Consider the following 13,124-nt stretch of genomic DNA (forward strand, 5'->3'; position numbering starts at 1 on the left):
TTACTCCCTCCGTCCAACAATACTTGTCCGCTATACTAAAAATAGACGTCCAACAATACTGGTCCAGTGTGGAAAATCAATGAATATTTAACCCTTTCTACCCATTCTACTCTTGTTATTAAGTATTACATTCATTACTCGATGCATTTTATTATATTCAAAAGAGTGATATAGTAAAACTGCCTCTATTATTATAGTTTCTTAACATGTGTGTGTGCCAAGTCAGTAGTGGAGAAGTATTGCTGGGCGGAGGGAGTAGTAGAGCTATACTTCCTCCGTCTCATTTCACTTGTCCCAAATTTCCTAATTTGTTGTCCCATTTTATTTGGCATTTTTTACTTATCAAGACAAGACAATTTTTTTTTCCATTATACCCTTAGTGTAATTGATTACTCCTTATTATTAGCATTCTTGAAAAATATTGCAAAGATGAATACCATTAAGAGTACACCATTAAGAATATAAATGGTGCTTTGGTATTAGCCATCCATCAATATTGAAACTAACAACAAGACACAATTAAGAGGGGCAAAATGGTAAAGTTACATTACCAATCATTGTTTCCTTAATAGTTGTGCCGTCCCAATTTGGGACAGGTAAAATGGGACGGAGGGAGTATAAAAGCTTAATGTTTTCCCCAGCAGCTTGTAGCAAATTCTTAACTTGGTAAATCATTTCAGATTTACTTGGGAATGTAAATATTAAAATTGTTTTGTTCCTCCAATATTGGCAGCACTTTTTTTTTGGTAATTATTAACTATTACCATCTAACAAGAAACAATTGCAAACTAAAGAGTATCTAGTAGTCGACTGCCACCTTCTAGGAAGGTGCAGTGAGCTAACTAGAACCCAGGAAACCAGCACTACCAAACACTAAATACAAATTTGTTGTATCCAATATTGACATCTGCGAGCTCTCTTAGACTCTTTACATAAACTTGTTGTCTACATTACTCCTTTCTGTATCTGTGCAATGACTAAACTCGTATGTGTGGTTGTATGCTGGAAAACTTTCTTATACCTAGCTTGCCAAGTGTGGTATATCATAGCCCCCAAAACTGATGCAACTGTTTGCTTCTAAAACTGTCTCCAGTGCCTGTTACTTATCCACCTGATACTGCTTTGCACATCCCTATCCATGACATGTAGTCCAAGCCAGTTGGATAGAGTTCCCACTGTAATCCATTTGCAGTGACCCATTAAGTGCCTTTGAATTTCCTCGGCAGCATCACAGAGACAACACTTGGTATCCTCCACTAGAATATTTAATCTTTGTAGTCTTGTCTTCGTCAGCAACTTATTCTGGAACGGCAACCACAGAATCAGTCTCTGCCTAGGTAGCATAACAGAACTCCAGATCATTTCAACTTCCCTCCACTTGGTGCAATCACCCATTGCAATGTAGCTACTTGTGAATGAGTATGCACCAGTTGCAGTCAACTTGTAATGACCCCTATGATACCAGTCCAACATATGCAGCTTGATAGCATTTAACTTTCGCCAATACCAACTACTTTCTTGAGGTGGTTTATGTTCCCAGAAATTAGTAGTAGTCTACATATACACTTCATGTGCCCATTTCACCCACAACACATCCTTCTTATTTGCCGGTTGTCAAACCAATTTTTCCACAGAGGCAATATTCCAACTTTTGCACCCTATTATGTTCAACCCCCCATATTTCTTTGGTACACACACCTTGTACCAAGCTACTAGGGATATTTTCCTCTTCTCTGTCCGACTAACCCATAGGTACTCTCGGCATTTCCTGTCCACCTCTTTGAGCACCTGCTGAGGATGAAAATAGCTCCCCAAAAGTTGTAAATGGAAAAAAGAACATAGTTAATAATTTGCAGACGCCCGACACATGGAAGTTGCTTGCAATAGCCATTATTAATTCTGCTAGTGATTTTTCCCACCAGTTGATGACAATCAATGTTCTTCCCTTCCATTTCTAATGTGACAAAGGGACCCCTAGACACTGATCGGTAAGGTGCCTATTATTCCATTTCTTCTTGAGATATTCTCTTCAGTGACAGCATCTATTCCTGCCAAAAATATGTTCGATTCCTCACAATTTGCCTCCAGTCCAGTGGCTTGGCTAAAATGACCTAAGGCCTCCTTTACTCTAGACACTGATGCTAATGCCCCCTTACGAAAGATAATTAAGTCATTAGCAAACACCAAATGAGTAAGTTAATGGAATCTGAAATCAGGCAAACCACTCATCCTTTTCAGAATCCTGGACAGGTAATCCATCACTAAAACAAATAACAATGGAAACATGAAGTTACCCTGCCTCAATCCCCTTTTCCTTCAAAGTATCCATAACCAACCATTCACTTTCACAGCAATTTTACAATCTTGCATTTTATGTGCTTTTCCAGCCTTATCTTATTGGAACTAGACTATCAGTTATTAAGATATTACCTATTGATAGAGAGCTTTATTTAGTTATTGACACAACTGGATAGACTAAAGACTTCTACCACGTAATAACCTGATTTAAACTACTACCAAATGAACTATATCAGATTCCAATTACTTCTCAAATAGCACCCTCATTGGTTGAAGAAATTTTGTATTCGTGTTTGGTATCGCCAAAAGTTAATGCTAGGAAGTCGACCTTAATAAATAAGCTTTTTTTTTTTTGGCGAAGTTTTTGTAAAAATGAAGAATTAAATTCGATTTTATCTCCTATTTACTATGGCGACAAAAAATCAAATTATCACTATATTTATTCCTTTTTCTACTTCTTCCAAATGCAGGATAAACCCAAGGGGTCGTGGGACCTGCAGCGTAGAACAGATGCAAAAAAGATAAACCAATATTACTATAGAACTACAACAAACATGAACTGCACCTTGAAAGATTTTGAATGTCGGATGGATGGATCTATCTCTAAAGCCATGGAGTATGACTTCTCAGCTGCATCAACTTGATCCAAAGCCATAAAAGCATCACCTTTGGAAATATAGCCCTGTAAAAGAATTATATGTAATAAATATTTGCAAGTAGAGATTAATAGTAGATGGAGTAATTTAATGTTCTTCCTAGTTCCTAAACAAATTGCAGAAAGAGAGTACAGATATTATGCAATCATACATTGTATCTACTCTATTCTGAAGTGGAAATGAAGTGGACTGTGTCCTTATGACTAAAGCTAATATGAGTTTGTTAAGTTTAAGCACAAAACAGGCTTTTCATGTATACTGCAGCAGAAGTAATAAATAATCAAATTACTTCAGGATAATTGGGAGCAATAGTCAACGCCTCCTTAGCATCATCAAGTGCAATTTCCCATTGCCAACTCCACAGCAGACCTGATGAAGACACTTATTTCAGCATCTTGTTGGTCACATCGTCACATGCATTCTGACCATCTATACAACAAGGCATTACTGACAATTATTAAATATAAATTTGGAAGCAGAACAAAATCTAGTGATCCGAGAGTTTCTCTAATGACTTTAAGAAAACTCAGAAAGGAAGCCGAGAGCCAGAATAATGATGGTTGTTTTCGTAAAAAATTCAACACAATCATGTGAATAACAGAGAGATTTAGGATATTTTTCTGATTTATTTGATTACAAAGGTCCCAGCATTCCATGTAAAAGAGACTTTAAACACAAAAACCTGTCTTTCAGCATAATATGGACACCTCCAAACGGTTTTAGGTCAATAGCATGCACAAAAGAATGGCAGCATTAGTGCCCTTAGACACCAATCATGTATTAGATAGTGGATGCAACAAACAGGCCAAATCTAAACGAGACCTGCTAATATATAAGTAACAATGGAAACACAGAAATAGTGAAAGGATTATAGCCTCATTTGTAAGCTCTTTAATGAAGCAACAGAGAAAGGAGATCGAATGCCTCAACAGTAACTGTTTTCTTTTCTGATGCATTTGACGAGGGACAATGAGGTTCAAAGTAATCCATCCAAACTAGTGAGTGCTGTCAAGAATCTGGAGACTTTTTCTTTTATACTTTTTTGGTTAATGATGGTGCCTGGATCAGCTTGCATGCACCTTGATCGGTATTGTTACATCTCACCAAAACAAATACCGCACAACTATGCCCACCAATGCTTAGAAAGATGGGAAGAGATCACACAAATTTGTTGCCTCTGGAATTGATACAATGATCTCGTGATCCATTTTAACTTCATTGACCCTTAGGTCACACCATTGGGTGTAGAAAGCTGCCGACTACTTATCCACTGGCAGAAATCTTACCGAACTAGCTAAAAAGATATGTAATAAGAGAATTATAATTCTTTCTTGTACTTGTGAAACACAAGTATTTCACTCTGGTGAATGAACCACTATCTACAGCCCAACATTTTCTCATTCTCTCATTATCACCATCTCAATAGAAAAATCAGTACTTCAATTCTCAAGGCAACTAAGAAAGGTGTTTAAAGAGTAAAATTCCTTTGATAGATATCTGAAAGGAAAAGACTCCTTGAGGCAGACTAGATAATATATTGTCTGGAAAGCCTCATGATACATGTCTTGTCTAAGCTTTTAGAATTTTGAAGGATATCAATCTTTCCACCTTGACCATTAATATCTGTCTAAGATTGGAAATTCTTTAATTCGATAACCTTGAAAGGAAAAGTTGATTCGAACATTTACACCTCAAGATTCTGATAAACCGTGCCATCTCTAAGTTGAAAATTATGTGAATCAATCATGTTCTCATTTTTTCAATTGTTCCTTCACCATTTTTATCATGAACTACTCCGGTGGTCTCAAATTCATTATACTAAATCAAAGTGGTAATTGATGCATTAGTATTCATTCTAACACGCTCTATCCAGTTAAGACAGTCACAAAAAAAAAAAGTTCAATGGTCATCGCACTACGACACCCTTTTAACTTCATAATCGATTGCATTCTTCAGAAGTACTTCAAAGAAATATAATCCCTCCATTTCAGTTTTTTTTGTCGTACTTTCCTATTAATCCCTTTAAAAAAGAATGCCTTGTGCCATTTTTGGCAACTCTTTAATTCTAATTTCCACATGACATGTTCCGGACCACAAAATTAAAGGACATTTTGATACATTCTACAACAAAAACAACATACCCAGTGTATTCCAATCAAGTGGGGTCTAGGAGGGTAAAGTCTAGGCTGTCCATACCACTACCTCAGATGAAGTGGAGAGGCCGTTTCCCGATAGACCCTCGACTCAAGACAGATAATCATATAACAAACAAAACACATAAAAGCAAACAACAACAAGGGATATCATACCGTTAGATAGCAAAGGATAATAACGGAAACAGGACACGCACAAGGTAATACTATAAAATATCTATTCAAAAAACATAGTTATCACCAATACACCACGAACAAGAGACTCCAAGAAACTACAGGCAGGGATGCAGACAAAGACCACATAATTCAAAAGACTTTCACTTTCTCAAACTCTGTGTCAAGTCAAAACCATACAAACTGAGGGAGTGTACTAATTCAGTAAAGTATGAAACCACTAGCACACACCTGTGAAAGCAAACGATGAGCCTCGCAGTAATTACCATTACCCCTCTCATCCTCAGCTCTTTTCCTCAAAGCTAAAGCCTCCAAACTTCTCCTACTCTCCTCTTCAACTTCATCCCTACCAAAACAAACAAACCTCATAACTTCAGCAGCTCGAGTAGCAGTACCACAATGCTTGATAAATTCAGGACCCGGTAAAACGACCACGTTAGGCCCAGCTCCACAACGTCCAAGACACCCACACGAATTAACAGATACAAAAGGAGGAGCAATCCCGGATAAAACTTGAAGGGTATCTAAAGATCCCTGTTTTCGACATGCCCTTTCTGTACAAACTGGAATTTCTTTATTCCTTTCTTCTTTTTCTGATGATGATGCTTTGATTCTTGAATTTTTAAATGGTTTCGATTTGGGAAATGAAAAGAGTAGAAATGAAGAAAAGGGCTGCTGCTCAGATGAATTGCATTCATCTTTTTACTTGAATTTACTTCCTCTGAGCTTGAGCTCCCGTCTTTTTTCCTCTATTGGTGACTCGAACTCACAGCGTTGTTATGATTGGAAGTAAATTCAAGTAATTTGGTTGTGTATTATTTTGCTTTCTTCATTGAGAAAATTTGGTTGTAAGAGAGAGAGAGAGAGAGAGAGGGAGACTGTAAACGGGTTAAGGCGGGTAACGGATAACGGAATATTCTAATCTACTTGGGTCTTGGACCGTGCAATTATTAAGGTCCAATTTTGTCCCAAGTTCAAAATGAGGGAAAAAAGTGAAATTTTCCAAATACAATTTTGAAATTATATTTGGAATTCTTATGGTCAAACACATACAATTTTCACTGAAGTGAAATAAATTTTCGAAAAAAAGTGAAAACTTTTCATGGCCAAACGGCTACTATATTTACACAAATTCCTACTCTTACAAAGTAGTTACAAAAATTTCAACTAATTATGTATCTTCGTTGGATGTATCGGGAAGCTAATTATGTATCTCGATAGACTCAAAATCGAAAAAATGTATCGGAAGTTAATTATGTATCTTTTCAAAGGAAAAATGTATCTTTGTTGATGTATTATGTATCTCAACAGACTCAAGATTGGAAAAAATGTATCTGGAGCTAATTATGTATTGCAAAGGGAAAAAAATGTGTCTTCATTGGATGTATCGGGAGCTCATTATATATTCGACAGATCCAAAATTGGAATTTTCAGTAATTATGTAAAATGTCGAGATTTTCTATAACTAAGCTTCAAATTGTCGGAATTTATGTTGTTTGCCCAAAATGATTTCCCTTTTCTTTTCCTATTTTATGAAAGACTTAACTTCTTCAAATTACTTGACTTCCTATTATCAAAATTTCAGTTAGTTAATATTTGGAAAAAAGTCGATTGGAATTAGCGCTGCATAGTGAGGATAAAATGAGAGAAAGTTGTTTGAATGATTTGATTATGTGCTGTTTTGATCTATAAATATGGTGATTTGTTGATGTGAAATTAAAAATTAGTGAAGATGTTAAAGAGATGGGGTCACAATAAAGGAAGTTGTCTCAAAGACATACAATTTTTAAAATTAATATAAATTTAGCTATCACTCTCCCTCCTTGTGTAGCCCAGTCGTCTGCATTCTACAATGATCCGTAGATTCCCATGCCTTGATTTTTCGGGTATGGAACGCCTTTTTTCTCCTTCTTGTTGAACACTCTAATCGGAACCTCATCAGCTGAAAAGCTGCGAAAACTCAAATTTCAAAGTACTCTTCATTTTTAGTGTTGGATTTAACTTATATACACCGACAGTATAAAATTCTAGGATAAGAATTAATTACATGATAGTTCGATGATTCCAGAAGAAAGAGTAGGTGTGGAAGTCTGCTGTTGGATCGAACCACAGACTGTGCCTCTGCTCTCGATCTCCGGTGCCATTCACGTACACGTTTGTTTGTACTAGGTATGGTTCTCCTGAAACATTTCCAAGAAACTCAAAGTCCAGTTCGTCGTGATTAGCACCCTCTGATGACATCTACAAACCACATATTTCCAGTAATTAGTAGCATTAGACCAGTAGTTATAGTTTGAAGAAACAATATATTGGCCTTGATGAATGTACATAAAAAGCAACTAGTTTGATCTGTGCACTGGCTTTCCCAAATAAGTACTTGATCTTCGACTCAAATCCGCAGCCTTTGTGAATATGAACATAATTAATCAAATGGTTATGTAATTATATTGCCTTGAATAGGCAATAATATAAGACATGAAAGTGCATGAATGAAGCCTTACCAGAAGTATTGTCCAGGGTGAGAGTAACTTGGTCTCCTACAACAGCAATATGATCAGGTGCCCAACTGGACTCGAAAACATCGGTGAAGTTGACACAGGCACCTGTGCTTAGCAGCATAGATAGTACCAAAAAGACAATCACAGAGGATGACATTGTTGTCTGGAACTTGAACCCGATCAATTTTAGAATCCAAAAGAAAAAGGTTCAAGTCTATCGCTCTATCAGGAAAGTGCGAATCAAGAACTTGGAGCCACTCTAGTTTTATATATGAGTTGTATTAACATAGTAAAATAGTACTAGACTACTTTTTTTTTTTCTTTAATATATTAGTATCATGCATGGAGTACAGAGAGCAAGAGAGTTTTAGTGTCAGCCATGGCACTGTTTCGTCAGCACGGCAGCCTTTACTCTAATTCTTTTGTTGATGTTTGCTGCAGTCCACTAACTAAGAGTTTTAATACTAGTAAATATTTACGTGCAAATAATTCTACAATGGAAATTCTAATGGGCATATAATGATGAATGTATTTATTAGAAGACATTATGGGAAGGGGGAACAAGTGGGAAGTTAGTTATTAGGTGGTAAAATGAAGCAAGACACAAAATGTAGAGTATATACTGCCGAAAGTTCTGTTGGCAACAACCCACCCACTAAAGTAACACTATGATTGTTCATTACATTTCTCATAATTTAGGGGGATTTCAAATTGGTTGAATTGCAATGTCTAATTCAATCAATTGAACGTGAGAAAAAAAGAAGTATATGTAAGAATAGCCTAAGTCAAATGCGCAAGCATATTATTGGTTCAACTAGAGGTGGGATCCAAGAGTTGAAGATAGTGGAATACAACTATACTTAACATAGTTATGGAAAGAGAAATTGATCCGGGACTTATAAAAGGGTTGGTTTAATTAAAAGAAAAAGGGTGGTGGTGGGAAACTAAATTTAAAAAGCAAAAAAGCAATTTAAAAAATCTAGTCATTCGGCCAAAAATGAAAAGAAAAAAAGGGATGTAGCAACTGGCTCCGAATCCAGATCATCTCGCACACAAGAGAGGCAGTAAGCAACAAATTCTAAATGTGCCCCTAATCTGCTTTTGTGTCTAACTGTGCCGAGTGAACCGTGTGGTCGTTTCTCAAGATATATACACGGATTTTTCCCCTGAAGTTAACCGGGTGAGGTGACCCCCCTCTCTACCATGTGGATCCCTCCCGCCTGTCCAACCTGTATACTGCTTATAGGGTGCTGTCCTACCTCTGTACTGATTACAGGGTGCGAAGATGAAATCATCTTTGAAACTCATTGCATAGCAAATTCAGGCCAACTGTCAAATATATCATGGCGATAAGTGCTAAGTCGGAACAAAAATCTGAAATTCTGCCACATTTGAATAGTTGTGCAATTTCTTCATATGAATCACCCAATCAATATCTTCATGCTACACATACTAGAATTAATCCCCGATGGCTTCATATCAGCCACAGGATCAGGGAATGAGTTAAGCTGCCAGGGTTTATGTACCAGCAGGAGTTGAGATTAGTAGACAGTAGACACCCATAAGCAGGCCCCTCCACCACCTGGAGAATAATGCTAGTAGCCGCTGTTCAAGCCTCAAGAATGATATATTATTGAAGGATGCATCTGGAAAAGAATTAAGCAGAATGAAACTATTAAAATTATGAGATATAGAATATCATGGATGAGACACTCTTGAGGAATCTTATCACATACTAGCAGATCAAAACTAGAAGCAAGTAGAAGTTGTTATTCGACCGCTCTCTAACTAGTCAAAACTAAGAGGGAAAATCAAAGAAGGTGATCTCTGGGACAAAGTATCAAGTCATATGGATTAGTAAAGAAGCAACACTACAACGTGATTTTGACACAGACAGCTCACTCTTGTAATGATTTGTAACATTTTGAAGCCGGTTTCGAAGAAGTCATATCCTGAGCGTAAAAAGCTACCATAGCAAACAGAACTGGCAGTAATCAGCCCTTCAAGTAACTAAGCATGACGTCCTTTAACAGAAGCTTAAGGGTATTTAGCCACTTTAGCTATCAAATTGAGAATAAAGTCCTTCAACACATATGCGCCGTGAAGAAAAGAAATTCTTCCAAGTAACTATCCATGAAGTAGCCAGTAATGCAGAAAATACCAACTACAGCATGCAGGGACAGAGTTAATCATTTTGCGTGACCTGCTTCTACAAAGAGGGCTTATAATGCAGCTTCAATCTTGGAAAGGCATGACCCATGATGATGAAAATCTCTGGACCAACATATCAAAAAGTTTGACATCCTTCGCCCATTTGACATAATCAAGAGCATCTTCCTTTGATCCATAAAGTGCTGCACAAACAGGAGTATAAGCACCAGAAGAAAAAAGAACGAAAGAACAACCTATATTGCAAGACAAATCTAGGAAAAGAGGACCTACAATGACCTGTATTAACACCTGAAGTGGTGGATAAATAAAAATCAGATTAGAACAATGGTACAAGTTATTTCGAAAAACCTTCATGCAGGTAGGAGAGCAATGACGTAGTTAAACATAGATACAAAACTAGGACAGGAAAAACAATGCAAGACTAGTCAAAACTCAGCCATAGAAGCCATTATAGGCTCAAGTGCACAGCCAAGTCAGATGGATCCAAAAAATAACTTGCCTTTTAAAACCAAATAGGGCCAGGAAGGTAAGGTAATTGTCAACCAACCTTTGTTATCTCCTTTTTTGGGAAAAAAAAAGAAAGAGACAAAAGAGCCTAATTTCCAGGCAGATGAAATGGTAGATTTTCAATTACTCGAACTTTGGAACCTTTGTTGTTTAGTTTAAGTTATTCAACGAATATTATTATCCCACATTCTAGTTTTCTCCTCTCACATGTCTCATTTTCCTTTTTACCCACTCAAAAGAAAAGGTTGGGAAGGCATTACACCAAACGAAGTATTTTAGCTACGCAGATCCTTAGACATATATAAAATAAGCGACAGGTACCAGTTTTACACTTCCAAAAACACCTTTCCCCTATCAAATGCTAAAAATTGATGAAGTATTGATGACTCCCACATCATTAAGCTCACAAAACAATCCACTCGCAGAAGTCATTTTAATTTATGCAAAGTCAAAACAAAATTTCCAACAAAGCAAAAGAAAGTGAGGATGATGAGATAGTAAAAAGGTCCATACATGTGCACATATCCCCAGTTCTTTTAAATTGATTCAGCCATGTCTATCACATCCTGCATTAAAAGGTTAAACACCTTTCATGACAATCTCGATAAGCAGCAGATAGATTAAATATGCATGTAACTACTATTATTCCAATCTTTTTTCTTTTATACTTACTTTTATTTCTGCTGTTCATGCATGTTCTCTCATCGCTATCAGAATTTGTAGAGAACCACATTATGATAGTAACCAGTAACAAATTGAAAATAACCAACTATGATTTACTACTAAAATAGAAGAAATCGAAGATCAACTTTAAAATAAATAACATCTTGAATTCACTGGTTTCAGATTATTCATTCTACATAGTGAAATCCCTTTATCCTTTCGAGGGAGGTAAAGTTGTGAGAAACAATAAGGGAAAACATTAATGGACAAAAATGAAAAAAATACATAAGTAGGATTTAGTGACAATCAACTTGATACCAGTCTTCATTTCCATATGCATCCTTTAGATGTGTATGCTCCTAAGACAAAAAAATTGTTGTCTACGTCATAAAAACTGGAATAGATGCATCTTACTGTTGTCAACTCTTGTCAAATGAGAAATGAGGGAGTAAAGAATCGGAAAGTTACCTGCATGAAGCGTAAGGTGTCTACTGACCACCTCTTCTGGGTCTTTGATGAGCACAAAGCGCTAGAAATACACCACTATGAACACTTGTCAGCTCCAGTCTCATTTTTAGAATCAGGCTCTTCCAACCAGCTCTCTCTTGAAGATGAGACTGATGTACACTCTGCAAAGTCATGTTTGCATTTCCAAGAAGAGAAACCAGAACCCCTCCCTCTCCAAACAGAAAATACTGTTCTTATTGATGAAGCATTAGTAATTCGTAGTTAAGGGAGAAAACCAGTGAGCTCTTGCAGAAAGATGGAGTGTTCTTCAGGAGAAAGCAGAACTTGGTTCTCCATGTGACTTCATTTTGAAAAGTTCCAAACGCGCAACATATAGAGAAAATAATTGGAGTAGTTCACAGCCACAAGTTTTGGATCCAAGAACTGCAATTGGGCTGAGTCATCCCTTACAGAAAATTCCAATTATCATAATCACCTCAAGGATAAATTGCCAAAATCTCCGGATTTTATGAATTCCAATTATAGAGAAGAGGAAGCACAACAAAGCAAATGAAATGATCTGAGAATCATCCATCCATATCTCACCAGTAATCCTCACATGAACATAATCCATCTCTAAAATGATGGAACCTACTTGAATCTCGCACCGTGATCTCCCTTCCAAAAATTTTTGAGATAACTTTAATTGCAGCATGACAATCTACGCAAGCTCGCAAGTTTTTCATAATGATAATAGGTGATCCTTCTGGAGTATTAATCAATGCAAAGGCAATGGCCAACCTCTCACTGTGATATTTGAGTGATTCTATTTTCGTTTCCTCATTCACATTTTGAAGGGTACAACTTGTATCAGGCTTGTAACCTTCCTTGTCCATTAGCTCAACCAATGAATCAATTTTTCTTCTAATCTGCTCAGTTTGTGGATGGGTTCTATCATTTGCAGTGAACACATGAACTTTGTGATCTATTTCAACCCAGCTATAGGCAGTGACCTTTTTAACTCCGCGTTCCCTCATAGCCTTCTTGACTTTTGCCACATTTTCCCACTTGCCTGCTTCAGCATAGATGTTAGACATGTTGACATAAGCAGCGGCATCTCTAAGAGCATCCATCTTGAAAAGTTGGTCGGCAGCCTTTTTGGCAAGGTCTTGATTCTTATGAATTCTGCATGAGTTTAAAACTGAGGACCACATGATCTCATCCGGTTCAAATGGCATTTCGGAAATCAGATTCTCTGCTTCATTGAATCGTCCACTTCTACATAACACATCAATCATTGTTACATAATGTTCTTTCCTTGGATCAAGATTATATACTTGATTCATGGAATTAAAATAGCCTAGTGCCTTTTCAACAAGCCCATGGTGGCTGCAGGCAGTTAGAACACTGAGGAAACTAACAGAATCAGGATAGAGACCTGATTCAATCATATCCGTGAAGGAGCTAAATGTGGCCTCGGCATCACCATTCTGAGCAAATGCCGAAATAAGTGCATTCCAACATACTATATTCCTATCAGGCATCTCTTTGAAAAC

General features: G+C 36.9%; 3 protein-coding genes across 8 annotated transcripts in view; all 3 read right to left on the reverse strand.

Moving 5' to 3' along the window:
- LOC107864509 overlaps positions 1-6,203 on the reverse strand; it is an 18,600-nt gene extending 12,397 nt beyond the window's left edge. The window contains exons 1-4 of one of the 6 annotated variants that reach the window (XR_007053337.1): positions 5,513-5,649; positions 3,244-3,383; positions 2,864-2,980; positions 869-2,048 (exon numbers count right to left, since the gene is read on the reverse strand). Coding sequence is in view for 2 of the 6 variants with exons in the window: in XM_047408923.1 (XP_047264879.1) it covers positions 2,043-2,048; positions 2,864-2,980; positions 5,513-5,650 (261 nt within the window). In the remaining 4 variants the exon portion in view is untranslated. Of the gene's footprint in view, positions 1-868; positions 2,981-3,243; positions 3,384-5,512 lie in introns of those variants that run through there. The other 5 variants (XR_007053338.1, XR_001672653.2, XR_007053336.1 and 2 more) reach the window with 5 other exon arrangements.
- Positions 6,204-7,002: 799 nt separating this feature from the next.
- On the reverse strand, positions 7,003-8,478 carry LOC107865705 (xyloglucan endotransglucosylase protein 6-like). Its single transcript, XM_047408925.1, has 2 exons — positions 7,329-8,478; positions 7,003-7,231 (listed from the first exon to the last, which is right to left on the reverse strand). Exons 1-2 carry the CDS (start codon positions 7,520-7,522, stop codon positions 7,129-7,131), a joined length of 297 nt encoding a protein of 98 aa, XP_047264881.1. The 5' UTR covers positions 7,523-8,478; the 3' UTR covers positions 7,003-7,128.
- Positions 8,479-11,598: 3,120 nt separating this feature from the next.
- On the reverse strand, positions 11,599-13,020 carry LOC107865706 (putative pentatricopeptide repeat-containing protein At2g01510). The gene has a single exon (XM_047408926.1). The coding sequence runs from the start codon at positions 13,017-13,019 to the stop codon at positions 12,171-12,173; it is 849 nt and encodes a 282-aa protein (XP_047264882.1). The 5' UTR covers position 13,020; the 3' UTR covers positions 11,599-12,170.
- Positions 13,021-13,124: the final 104 nt, after the last annotated feature.

This window comes from Capsicum annuum, chromosome 3 (assembly GCF_002878395.1).
Source record: "Capsicum annuum cultivar UCD-10X-F1 chromosome 3, UCD10Xv1.1, whole genome shotgun sequence".
Classification (NCBI taxonomy): domain Eukaryota; kingdom Viridiplantae; phylum Streptophyta; class Magnoliopsida; order Solanales; family Solanaceae; genus Capsicum; species Capsicum annuum.